Raw genomic sequence first — 14,698 nt, forward strand, 5'->3', positions numbered from 1 at the left:
TAAATTAAATCGAGCTTTGTTTGTATGACTGGAGGGTTTTGTCTGCCTAGGAAATGTTCAATGCTGGTCCCCATTTGTTTCTTTTTTTTTTTTAATATTTTTATTTTATTTTATTTTTTTTATTAGTTGGAGGCTAATTACTTCACAACATTTCAGTGGGTTTTGTCATACATTGATATGAATCAGCCATAGATTTACACGTATTCCCCATCCCGATCCCCCCTCCCACCTCCCTCTCCACCCGATTCCTCTGGGTCTTCCCAGTGCACCAGGCCCGAGCACTTGTCTCATGCATCCCACCTGGGCTGGTGATCTGTTTCACCATAGATAGTATACATGCTGTTCTTTTGAAATATCCCACCCTCACCTTCTCCCACAGAGTTCAAAAGTCTGTTTTGTATTTCTGTATCTCTTTTTCTGTTTTGCATATAGGGTTATCGTTACCATCTTTCTAAATTTCATATATATGTGTTAGTATGCTGTAATGTTCTTTATCTTTCTGGCTTACTTCACTCTGTATAAGGGGCTCCAGTTTCATCCATCTCATTAGGACTGATTCAAATGAACTCTTTTTAATGGCTGACCCCATTTGTTTCTGATTTCAACAAACTCTAACTGAACTCTCACTTCTTTATATTCCCCGCCCTACTCCAAACCCTCAACGGACTTACCTGTAGCTTCCTACAGCTTGCATGTCCCAAATGCAGTTCCTCTGCTATTCCTGAATAAACTCATCTTTTTGACAATTATGAGTTTGCTTCATTTTACCTTTTTATTTAGGTTGACATTTCAAATCACTTTCAAATTTCCAAATAGGAAATTCAGTAAACCAAAAATTTCCTTCAAAGGATACTGGTTAATATTTAATATGGCAACATGGCAAATAAACATTTTTGACTGAGTTAGCTATGTTCGATTCAATTTTGAAGTTCCTAAGAAGTACAGAGCAGAGAAACACAGCTACTCTTATAGTACTATTAGGTGAGAAAAATCAGTTGCCATTTATTTAGAGGATGAATAGAAAGATAAAGTATGTCTGACAGATGAGCTCTTGACTTGTGACAAAAAGTACCAAAACTATATGACAAATATACATACTCACACACAATTATAATTAGTATATCTATATATCCCCCAATATATCCTTAACCTTGAATTAGGCCAAACTAACATACCTAGTTCAAGAAGTTTCTTTGTGAGCAAAAGCGCCTTATCCAGGTCTCCCTGCTGGTATACTGCATAGCTCAAATAATCTAGAACAGAGACTTTATCAATGGTAGAAACCTCGCCTTCATCCAGCTGCCTCAGTGCTTGTTCCATCCACAGTTCTGTATGGTAATAATCTGCTTCTGTGTAGGCCACTTTGCCCAACTCAAAACAGTCCTCAACTGTTAGAAAAGATTTGTGTTTTACTCCTATGGAAAGAAAATACAGAGAACTTTAGGAATCTTAATACTATTATATGTTTATTTAGGACTATACTGCTTTCAAAGTACTATGTCACTCTCATCTGAACCTCACAACAACCTTCTGAGGTAGGAAAAGCAGGAATTACCCTAGATTTATAAACAAAGGAACAAAGTACAAGGTAATGAAACATGGCAAGGATCATACAGCTAATAGGTGACGTAGGACCTAGAGAATCCAAGATTTCAATTATCAGTCATCATACCAAAAAGACGCACCAATTAAGCTGAAGTATGCCATTTTCCAACACAGTGGGAATCACCATGTGAGATATATCTAACTATTAACCAACAACTTAGGATAAAGGGATACATGGAAAAGAGACAAACCTGTCTATTGACTCCTTCCCCTACCATTCCCCTTTTCAAAAATATTAATAATATGTAATTTACATATCATAAAGTTCACCCAGTTAAAGAATTCAATAGTTTTTCACTATATTCGCAGAGCTGTACAACCATTACCATAATATGATTTTAGAACATTTTCATTACCCCAAAAAGAAACACTGTAACCATAAGCAGTCCCTACCCATTATATCTCCCCTTTCCTGCCCTATCCCTAGATACCACTAATCTACTTTCTGTATCTACTTGTCTATTCTGGCTATTATACATAAATGGAATTGGACAACAGGTAGTCTTTCGTGACTGGACTGCTTTACTCAGCATAATGTCTTCAATGTCTTCATAACGTCTTCTTTTATTGCCAAATACCAGCCCACTGTAGGACAGACTACATTTTGCTTATCAGTTGATAGACATTTGAGTTGTTTCCACTTTTCTGACTTCTATGAATAATGTTACTATAAACACTCATGTACAAGTTTTTGTGTGGAAATATTTTTTCATTACTCTTGAGTATATACATAGCAGTGAAATTGCTGGGTCTTATGGCAACACTATGCTTACCATGTTCAGAAACTGCCAAACTGTTTTCCAAAGTGGCTGCACCATTTTACAATTTTACAATCCTATATGTATGCTCATACATAAAGCAATGTATGAGGGTTCCAATTTCTCTACATTGTCACCAATACTTGCTACTGCTCATCTTTTTGATTATAGCCACTGAGGGTATGAAGTAGCATTTCATTATGGTTTTTAAATTTTATTTCTCTACTGATGATGTTAAACATGTTTCTACATGCCTATTGTCCATCTATATATCATCTTTGGAAAAATGCCTGTTCAAATCCTTTGTCCATTTAAAAACTTGGTTGTCTTTTTACTGACTAATTATGTTTCAAATGTTGTATAATCACCATTACTTTTATAAGAATAAGGAAAAGATGAAGAACTACAGAAAGAAATAAATGTAAAAAATATTCTCTGAATGATAGCAACCATATAACATTCCATTTTATAAACAGCAAATCAGATGAGTTAAGTAGAGACTTTAAGAGCCTGAGTATTTTATGCTGTTCTTTGTTTATAGCATGTTAAGTAAGCAATAGTGAGAAAATTACATCTGGACCACATATTCTGGGAGTGGAGTGGGGAAGGGAACTGCTTCTGATATAAAACACAGGTGATCCGTGAACAACAAAGTTTGCATTGCATGGGTCCACTTACATGTGCATTTTTTTCAATAAATGCATGTATGTATTATAAATGTATTTTCTTTTCTTTATGCTTCTCTAAATAACATTTTCTTTTCTCTAGCTTACTGTATTGCAAAAATGTAGCATACAACACATACAACATACAAATTGTGTTAATAAGCAACTGTTTAAGATATCAGTAAGGCTCCTGGTCAACAGTAGGCTGTTAGTAGTTAAGTCTAGGGAGAGTCAAAATTTATATGCTGATTTTCAACTGCTCAGGAGCTCAGCAGCTGTAACACCAGCATTTTTGAAGGATTAACTCTACCTAGAAATGCTGGATAAAATGTAACAGTTATCCATTTATCCATCTATATGATGACCAGATTTACAGGAATTAAGCAAATTTTTTGAGGTCAAAACCAAAAAGGAACTTGAAACCTAGAGAGGTAAGTAGAGGATGAAGCTGCATCTCCTCTGGAGGCAGTTGTCAGATGAGAAAACTAGAAGCATGATTTTTAACCATCAAGAAAGGGATAAAGGGATAAAAGAGGGCTTTCCTAATGGCTCAGTGGTAAAGACTCTGCCTGCCAATGTGGGAGACATGGGTTCAATCCCTGGTCCGGGAAGATCTCACATGCTGAGGGACAACTAAGCCCGTATGCCATAACTGAGTCTGTGCTCTAGAGTCTGCGAGCCACAACTACTGAGCCCATGTGCTGCAACTACTGAAGCCCCAATGCTCTAGAGCTCGCAACAGGAGAAGCCGCCTCAATGAGAAGCCTGTGCACTGCAACTGGAGAGTAGCCCTGCTTGCCATAGCTAAAGAAAAGCCTGCACAGAAATGAAGACCCAGCACAGTCAAATAAGTAAATAATTTTTTTTTTAAAAAAAGAAAGGGATAGGAGATAAAGCCTCAGGCCCATGCAAAATGACAGAACAGACCCTTGAAAGACTACATCTTGAATAAAAAAATGAGCTAGAAAAAACTCTTGTCAGCTGGCAAAGAGAAACAACAAAAGAACTTATTTTTCTCATTCTGCATGTAGGTAAGGAAACAATCTCTTAAGAATTCCCCGGGCATGCCTTCTGGGAGGTTTCGATTTCAAATATACGCTATCTCCACAGTCTGGGAAACTAAAGCCAAGAATTTAACTTAAAGTGGTTGGAGGCTGGTAAGGTCAAAAGACACCTGGCAGAAGCAACATTTATACTCTGCAAAATGCACCCTCACCTCAGGTTTTGCAATATTCCCACACACAATCTGAAGAAATGCACACAATTCAAAATCACAAAGCACACGATGAAACAAGCCACTATGAGCAAAATCAGCAGAAACTATTCAAAAACAGTATCAGACATCACCCAATATATTCAGATGTTATCAGATTAAGAATACAAAATAACTATGATTCAAATGTTTAAAGAATTTCTAAAAAAAGAAAATATGAACATGTTAGATACCCTAAAAGGACCAGGAAGATGTGAGTAGGAGGAACAATAGAACTTTCAGAAATTATAAATATTATCAATGAGACAAACATGCATTGCTCAAGTTAAACAGCAAGTTAGACACAACAAAAAAGAGAATAACATACCTAGAAGAAAGAACTGAATAAATTACCATGGGATAAACTCCTCAGAATGTAGCAGAGAGGAGGAATACATAAAAAGTGCTAGTTAAAAGGTAAGGAAGAAAAACCAGGAAGACAACAGAATGTGGAAAAGGCACTATTTAAGGAAATAACAGTGAACAATTTTCTCGAATTAGAATGCATGAAACCAAAGATTCAGGAAGCACAGAGAATCCTAAGCCAAGTACATGCAAGGGATTCTCAAGGATTTATTTCAACCAGGAGGAGGAAAATAATTCCAAAAGAAAAGTCTGAGGTACCAAAAAAAAAAAATAGATAAAGAAATTGGTATATATTTAAAGAAAAGTGAGCAAAAGTGAGAAAAGATTGGCAAAAATTTCAAAGTCTGAAATTTTTTTTGTGATGCTGTGGGGAAATAGGCACTCTCATGTATCACTGGAAGGAAAAATGATACAACCACTATGGAGGGAAACTGGAACAATATTAGCAAAATGTCTTATACATCTACTCTGAATCAGTGGCATCATTCTAGAAAAAATATCCCAAAGATCACTTGGCAAAAAAAAAAAAAAAAAATATGCACAAGGTTATTGGCAATATTATTTTTATAATAGTAAAAGACTACAAACAAAACAAGTATCCATATCAATGGGGCCCCAGTTAAATAAACTATAGTAAATTCACAAAATAGAGTAACAGGTAGCTGTAAAAAGAAATGAGGATTTCTACATAGCATATGAGGTAATATCTAGAGCATATCAATAAATTAAAATACCAAAATACAGAAAGTATACTATGCTGCCTTCCCTGCTGAGGCTGAGAGGAAATAGGAATATATATACACATTTGCTTCTATTTTAAAGAAACAGTGGAAATGAAAAACCGAATCAAGTGGTAGTTCATATAGAAGAAGAAAGCAACAGGCTGGGAAGTACAGAAATAGTTAATAGTCAACCTTCTATAAGGGGACCTTATTAATACAACTTGGACTTTGAATGAACAAAAAAATTCTGTATAACTAAAACTAATACAAGAGACGTGGTGATGGTGGTCAAAAGGTACAAACTCCCAATTATATGATAAGTCCTGGGGATGTAATGTACAGCATGTTAACTATAGTTAATAATGCTGTATTGTATATTTAAAGTTGCTGGAAGAGTAGATATATTTTAAAAGAAAAAAATTTTTGTAACTATGTGATATGATGTGATGGTGCATGTTAACTAAACATATTGCGGTGATCATCTCGCAACACATACATATCCAAGTCATATTGCACACCCAAAACTAATGCAAAGTTATATATCAATCACATCTCAATTTTTAAAAAGTTTATTTGGGCACCTCTTTTAAATAAAAACATTAAATTTTTTAATAATAGAAGAGGACAAAGATAGGATATAAATTAAAAACTGAGCCTGTGGGGTTTTCCTGGTTGTCCAGTGGTTAAGGATCCGCCTTGCAATGCAAGGGACACCAGTTCAATGCAAGAGACACTGGTTCAGTCCCTGGTCCAGGAAGACCCCACAAGACACAGAGCAACTAAGCCCATGCACCACAACTACCGAGCCGATGCTCTAGAGCCTGTGAGCTGCAACTTCTGCGCCCACGCCCCGAGAGCCTGTGCTCTGCAACGAGAAGCCACTGCAGTGAGAAGCCTGTGTACCAAACAAAGACGAGGCCCTGCTCACCACAACTAGAGAAAGCCCATGTGCAGCCACAAAGACCCACCACAGCCAAGTAAATAAAAAAATCTAAAAAAAAAAAAATCCGGTGATAAATTTGCTTTTAGTGAAAAAGATATAGAAGAAGAAGAAAAACGGAAGGGGAGAAAGAAAAGGAGGGGAGTATTTTCCAACTTTTGATACCAATGTTCAAACAATAAATGTGAAGCTCTCAGTGGTTTAATGTTAATGTCAAAATATCTTACCTCCTATACCAAAACAAAAAGATATAGCATGTCCATGGATTAGAAAATTGTCTTGTTAAAATGAAAATGTTGCCCAAATTTTCCCCAAGATTCAAAATAAACCTAATTAAAACTCCTACAGACATTTCTGTAGAAACTACCAAGGAAATTCTAAGATTTATATGGAAATTCAAAGAATCTAGAATAGTCAAAGCAATTTTAACAAGGAACATAATTAAAGGACTTATTCACAAGTGTTTCCAAGTACGTGGAGGTACTGAAATGCTCATATACTAATGACAAGAGTATAAAATGGTACAACCATCTGTTAGTTTCTTAAAAATCAAATATATACCTACCAATTATTTTACTTTAAAAATAAGATATATACCTACCATGCAACCCAGCCAATTCACTTCTAAGTATTTAACCAAAAGAAACACATGCCTAATATGTCTGAAGACAGCACGAAGGAAATAGATAGAAAAAGGAACACAACGGTGTTTTCCTTAAAAACTTCTGATTGAATATACTTCAACAAATCAGTATATTGACTAGAATCAGACTTAGTTCTAATCTACCCAATGATGTCAACATTTTTTTTTCAGTGCTAGCAGAAAAGGTTCATGAAAAATTAAGAAGAAATAAAATCAAGGACACATTTTGCTAGTGATTCTTTGTCTAGGCGATAACAGGCTCTGAAGATGTTAGATTTCAGTACAAAGCAGAGTCCTAATACGGAGGTATACGTACTGGAGGATCACGTGGACCAATACAATCAAATATTCAAATCATACAACTACCTCCATTTACTATATAATTTTTTGCCTCCTACTAGTCACTTATGGATAGTAACTGATTATCATGGTTGCATGCTCAGTCCCTCAGTCATGTCTGACTCCGCAACCCAATGGACTATAGCCCACCAGGCTCTTCTGTCCATGGAGTTTTCCAGGCAGGAATACTAGAGAGGGTTGCCATTTCCTCCTCCAGGACATCTTCCCAACCTAGGAATCAAACTCGAGTCTCTTCCATCTCCTGCGTTGGCATGTGGATTCTTTACCACTGTGCCACCTGTGAAGTCCATAACTGATTATCAGTGTATTACTAAAATGAAGATAAAGATCCATATTGTGACAGTTACTCTCTACTTAACACTCTAATCTAGAAAAGGATACCAACAAACTAACTTATTAATAGTTTAACACGATGCAATTTCAGAAACAAAAGAAACATACTGAATTTTGACTGTTATTTTTCAGTTACGAGAACTGGAATATAGTTCTAAGATGAGCTTTACAATGCAGAAATTAAGAATGTCTTTTCTCAGGGACATACAAAAGACACAAGAGGACAGTATGCTATTAATAAATGTAGACAGCACCAGTAAAATTTTTCACATGACCTTATATCCTGGCAATATTATTTGAAAGCATAGTGGAGACAGTAGAGGATCTTGAGCTATTCTGCCTTGGTAAAGTATCTCTGGTTATTTTACCTATTGATCTCTTCACAATTATCAAAGGCAAAATGTCTGGGAACTATATTAAAGAAAATGAAAATGAAAGAGAAGTGATGTAGCATTTGAAAGGGAAGGCTGCTTCCAAAGTAGAGAACATGAGAAGGAAAAGTAATGGACAAGAAGACAAATAAAATGACATAAAGGAAGTGATGTTGGCAGAAAAAAACCATAAAAAGTGTTCATACAAAGCATGAACAGTTAGAATTTGATGACAAAAAAAGGCAAATTCTTTCGGTAAAAAGGAAATGGCACAGATGATTGACATTAGCATGTCAAACTGAATGCAGTGAAGGAGAGGATAGGATGAATTGGAGAGAATAGCACCGACATATACATACACTACCGTGTGTAAAATAGATAACTAGTGAGAAGCTGCTGTAAATACAGAGGAGCTTGGTTCGGTGCCCTGTGATGACCTAGCAGTCGGGGGTCGGGGGTGGGCGGGAGACTAAAGAGGGAAGTGCTATATGGATCCTTATAGATGATTCACCATGTTGTGCAGCGGAAACTATCACAACACTGTAAAGCAGTTATCTTCCAATTAAAAAAAACTGAATGTAGTAACCCAAATTTACAGTTAAAACACAAAAGTCCTTTAAATTTACTATCACAGTATAAACTATAATAATATGTGACAGTAGACAGTATAGGAAAATTTACTTAGAAATTTTTGGCTCACCCTTAAACTGCAAGGTTTAATTTTAAAATTCTTACACTTTATAGGAACACTTACTGGATAAAAACTTGATTTGTAAGGAACAAATACATTTAAAATGCACATACCTGGGAAGCTGATGTCTTGCATCAGGGGCAATATGGTACACTCATAGCTGAGTGCACTCCAGAGATGTACAGAGAATCTACTGCTTGGTGTAGTAAGCTTATCAGTTCACCAAGATAATGATGCAAATGACCGACAAGAACATTCAACTTCTACCCGAAGTAACTCAGATTTTATATATGATATATTCTACACACAAAAAAAGTGTAGAGGACACACAGTTTTGAGGGCATTAGCTCCCTGTTGTCCCCTTTGCCTATCAAAGCAATACCACCATTCTTTTCTACTTTACCACCTCCCCCTCAAAAGTGTAATATCTCTGGAAGCTATGAATCTATTAAACAAATTAGGGTTAGGAACAACCTGAAACTAAAGGAACAGTCCATATGAACTGTAAAGGCATCATCGATGCCAAAATACATATAACTTATCAGATTTTATATTAAAACATCAAGAAAGCATTTCAAAGGGTAGGCTCAAAAAGGAGAAACAGACAAAATTAATCAAGGAGTAACATCGCATCAATATAAATCCACTGAGAAAAGCATTTCTCTGATTTTGGGGGGGGGGGGGTGAGGCAATTTAAAAAGGCAAGTCATCCTTCCCTCCAGTCCTCACCCTTGAGGTTTCACATCTCAACTGCTACAATTTTAAATCTGACAAAACCAAGTGTTAGCAAGGACATTAAGAAAGAGAACTCCCATACATTGCTGGAGGGAATATTACTGTAATTGGGTACATCTGCTCTGGAGAACAATCTGGCTACATCTAGTAAAGTCTGAGAACCTTATATTCCAGAGAAACTCTTGCATGTGTGCAATGGACACAAGAAAACATAATGAAAATGTTTGTTGAAACCTTGGCCCTGCAAAAATTGGAAATAACCTAAGCTACCACTGTCATCTCTTAAATTTTTACAACAGCCTCCTCCCTGATTTCTTTGTTTCTACCTTCAGGTCTCAAACCATTCTGTAGCCAGAATGATATCTCTAAAATGAAAATCGTATGATTTCCCTGTTTAAAACTTTTCAATAACTACACATTATACTCAGAATTGGTTCAAACTTCTCTACATAACTTACAAAGTCCCTCAAGAGATGGCTTCAGCTTCACCTATATATCATCATCTCTCACTATTCTCACACCATCCCATGCCCCTAGTTCATGCCCCTAGCTCTTAAACAAACTACTTGTTAGCTATCTGATTTAAACATTCTCTCCTCTCTGGCCTATATACATGTTCTGTTTGGAGTACTTTTTTCATACGCCCTATTTCCTGACTAATTCCTTGTCTGTTATATCTCAATTTTTTAACATATTCTGTCTTCCAGGAAGTCTTACTTTACACCTCTCATTTATCAGGTTCGGAATTAGATTTCTGTCTATGTGTTCCATGGTCTCCTAAGCTATCTCCAGCTAGGCATTCATCATACCATAGCATAAGAATATAAGTACCCTAAGAGCAAAAACAGTGTTATTCATTATTGCATCTCTAATACTTATACACAATGGTTATTATGTTAAAGAGATATTAAATAGATACTAAATGGCTTATATCTATTAAACAAATTATGTTTTAAACCAGAAGCAAATTAAAAAACAAGGCTGTGATCTTGTTACAACAGTAGAAATAGAAAATAAAATTTGCAAATGTATACTTTTTTGGAAGTCCAACTTAATGGAATTACATTACAGTTTAATGGTTAGTTTTTCCACTTGCTACTTCATTCCAAATTTAAAAAGATAAGCAAGAAAAACATCTTAAGTCATTCATCCCACTGTATTTTCTCACTGAGAAAGTCAATTTCAGTATGAAGACAAGGTAACATATTTTATTTTTCCAATTGATAAGGACAAGAAGATAGTAACGGTATGTATATTCACAGAATAAATGAAGATGGCAATAGTAAACTATCACGTGAAGGTAGATAGCAGTAACACAAGTAAAACTGGAAAATTTCAAATTTTGAAAAAAGTAAACAACACACTCCACACTCTTTAACAGCTAACAGAAAAAAAGGAAAGAAAGAAAAGAAATCACAGGGAAAATTAGAAAATACTTAAAAGACAAATGAAAATGAAATTACAATGTACCAAAACTTAGAGGACACAATGAAAGCAGTGTTAAGGGTGAAATTTATAGTTATAACTCTTGCATTAAAAAAACAAGATCTCGAATCAACAACCTAATTTTACAACTTAAGAAACTAGAAAAACAAGAAGAAACAACCGAAAGCTAGCAGAAGAAAAGAAATATCAAAGCACAGAATAGAAAATAATAGATAAAATTAATGAAACCAAAAGTTGGTTCTCTGAAAAGAATTTTGTCAATGAAACTGACAATCTTTTAGCTACATGGATCAAAAAAAAAAAGTAGATTCTGTAGAAAAACAAAGGATTATAAGAATTCTATGAAAAATTGCACACCAACAAACTGAATAACCCAGATGAAATGGACAAATTCCTAAAAGCACAAAACCTACCAAGACTAAGAAAAAAATAGAAAATCTGAATAGACCTTTAACTAGTAAGGAAACTGCTGACGCAAAGAGCTGACTCATTTGAAAAGACCCTGATGCTGGGAAAGATGGCAGGCAGGAGGAGAAGGGGACGATAGAGGATGCGATAGTTGGATGGCATCACCAACTCAATGGACATGGGTTTGGGTAGACTCTGGCAGTTGGTGCTGGACAGGGAGGCCTGGCGTGCTGCAGTTCATGGGGTTGCAAAGAGTCGGACATGACTGAGCGACTGAACTGAACTGAAGTAAGGAAACTGAATCAGTTATCAACAGTCTTCTGACAAAAGAAAAGCTCTGTTATTAACACAAATAAATGGAAAACATTTATTTGTTCATGGATTGGAAGACTATTAGCTTCACTGGAGAATTCTATCACACATTAAAAAAACTAATACCAGTCCTTCTCAAACTTTTCAAAAAGACATGAAAGAACACTTCTTATCTCCATTCTATGAGGCCAGAATCATCCTCATACCGAAGCCAGAAAAAGACACTACAAGAAAACTACAGACCAACATCATTTATGAGCACTGATGCAAAAATTTTCAACAAAATACTAAAAACCAGGGACTTCCCTGATGGTACAGTGGTTACAACTCTGCCCCCCGCTAATGCAGGAGTCCCAGATTCAACCCCTGGTCAGGAAACTAGATCCAACATGCCGCAACTAAAGAGCCCATGTGCTGCAACTCAGATCCAGCAAAGTCAAATAAATATTTCTTAAAAAATGCTAGCACACAGAATCCAGCAGCATATGATTATACACCATGATTACATGGTTACACATCATGACCAAGTGGAACTTACTCCTGTAATGCAAGGATGTTTGAACATATGAATATTGATCAGTGTAACACATCACATTAATGGAATGAAGGGGAAAAAACATACATATGATCATCTCAACTGATGCAAAAAAAGCAACTGACAAAATTCAGTATTCTTTCATAATAAAAACACTCAAAAAACTAGGAATAGAAGTTGAACTATCAATATTTTAACATAATAAAAGACATATTTGAAAAACCCACTCAATGGTAAGAGACTGAAAGCTTCTCCTTTGAGAATGAGAACAAGGATGCCCACTTTTGCCACTGTATTCAACTTAGTACTTGAAGTTCTAGCCAGAGCAAATAGGCAAGAACAAGCTTAAAGGTACCCAAATTGGAAAAGAAGAAGTAAACTGATCTCTATTTGCAGATAACAGTTTTTTGTTTTTGCCACACCACACAGCTTGTGGGATTTTAGTTCCCCAACCAGGGATTGAACCTGCACCCTTAGCAGTGAAAGCTCAGAGTCCTAGCCCCTTTCCCATCAGGATACTCCCCACAGATAACATTATCTTATACTAGAAAATCCTAAGAATCCTCCCGCAAAAACACTTGTTAGAACTAATAAATTAATTCAGTCAAGTTGCAGGATGCACAGAAAACACACAAAAATGAGTTGCATTTCTATGTACCAGTAATGAACAATATAAAAAATTACAAAAACAAATCTAAGCATAAAGTACTTAGGAATTAACTTAACCAAGGAGGTGAAAGACATGCAGTGAAAACTACAAAAAGCTACTGAAAGACAACATAAATAAATGAAAAACACATGCCATGTTCATGGATTGGAAGACAACATTATTAAAATGTCAATACTACCCAAACTGATCTGCAGATTCAATGCAGAACACAGAAATAGAAAACTCCATCCTAGAATTCTTACAGAATCTCAAGGAACCCAGAATAGTCAAAACAATGTTAAAAAAGAACAAAACTGGAGAACTCATACTTCCTGATTTCAAAACTTAATACAAAGCTACAATAATAAAGTAGTGCATAAAAAACCAACTTATAGACCAGCATAAAAACAGACTTAAGAGACCAACCGCAATAGAGAGCCAGAAATAAAACCTTGTATAATTGTCAAATGATTTTTGACAAGTGTGGCAAGACCATTCAATGGGAAAATGATAATCTTTTCAACAAATGGTGCCAGGAAAACCAAATATTTACACGCAAAAGCATGAAGCTGAACCCTTACCAAATACCACATGTAAAAATTAACTCTAAATAAATCAAGGACCTAAATATAAGACCTAAAACAGTAAAACTCTTAGAAGAAACCATAGGACAAAAGCTTCATAACACTGGATTGGGCAATGATTTCTTGTACATGACCCTAAAGGCACAGGCAACAAAAGAAAAAAACTGGACTTTGTAAAAATTAAAAAATTTGGATACAAAATATAGTTATCAATGGAGTAAAAAGGCAACCCATAAAACAGGAGAAAATATTTGCAAATCATGTATCTCATAAGGAATTAATATTCAGAATATGTAGAGAATCTCTAAAACTCAACAACAAAAAAATGAATAACCCAATTAAATAATAGGCAAAGGACTTGAACAGATATTTCTTCAAAGAAGACATACAGACAGCTGCTAATAAGTACATGAAAAGATGCTCAACATCAGTGATTAGGGAAATGCAAAACTGCAGTGAGATACCACCTCACATGTACTAGGTTGGCTACTACCAAAAAAAATAAAATAAATGGGAAACGAAATAGCCACCCAAGACCAGGAAGCCCAGAGAGTCCCATACAAGACAAACCCAAGGCAAAACAACAAGACACATGTTAATCAAACTAACAAAAATTAAACACAAAGAGCAAATATTAAAAGCAGAAAGGGAAAAGCAACAAATAACATACCAGGGGATCCCCATAAGGCTAACAGCTGATCTTTAAACAGAAACTATTGGTAAAGAATCCACCTGCAATGCAGGAGATCCTGGTTCAATTCCTGGGTCAGGAAGATCCCCTGCAGAAGGGATAGGCTACCCACTCCAGTATTCCTGGCCTTCCCTTGTGGCTCAGCTGGTAAAAAATCTGCATGCAATACAGGAGACCTGGGTTCAATCTCTGGATTGGGAAGATCCCCTGGACAAAGGAAAGGTTACCTACTCCAGTATTCCGCCCTGAAGAATTCCATGGACTGTATAGTCCACGGGGTCACAAAGAGCCGGACACGACTGAGCGACTTCCACTTTCATACGGGCCAGAACAGAATAGCAGGATATATTTAAAGTGATAAAAAGCAAAAACCTACAACTGAGATTACTCTATCCAGCAAGAATCTCATTCAAAGGAGAAATCAAAAGCTTTACAGACAAGCAAAAGCTAAGAGAATTCAGCACCACCAAACCAGCCTTTCAACAAATGCTAAAGGAACTTCTCTACACAAGAAACACAGAAAAGGCCTATAAAAACAAACCCAAAACAATAAAGTAAGTGGTAACAGGATCATACTCATCAATAGTTACCCTGAATGTAAATGAGCTAAATGCTTCAACCAAAAGACACAG

At 35.9% G+C, this 14,698-nt stretch overlaps 1 protein-coding gene across 2 annotated transcripts in view; it reads right to left on the reverse strand.

The window, feature by feature from the left end:
• P4HA1 (prolyl 4-hydroxylase subunit alpha 1) overlaps positions 1 to 14,698 on the reverse strand; it is a 101,608-nt gene that overhangs the window by 45,351 nt on the left and 41,559 nt on the right. For both annotated transcript variants that reach the window (XM_061161778.1, XM_061161777.1), the window contains exon 6: positions 1,176 to 1,415. In XM_061161778.1, coding sequence (XP_061017761.1) covers positions 1,176 to 1,415 — 240 coding nt within the window. The remainder of the gene's footprint in view (positions 1 to 1,175; positions 1,416 to 14,698) is intronic.

Source organism: Dama dama, chromosome 15, assembly GCF_033118175.1.
Source record: "Dama dama isolate Ldn47 chromosome 15, ASM3311817v1, whole genome shotgun sequence".
Classification (NCBI taxonomy): domain Eukaryota; kingdom Metazoa; phylum Chordata; class Mammalia; order Artiodactyla; family Cervidae; genus Dama; species Dama dama.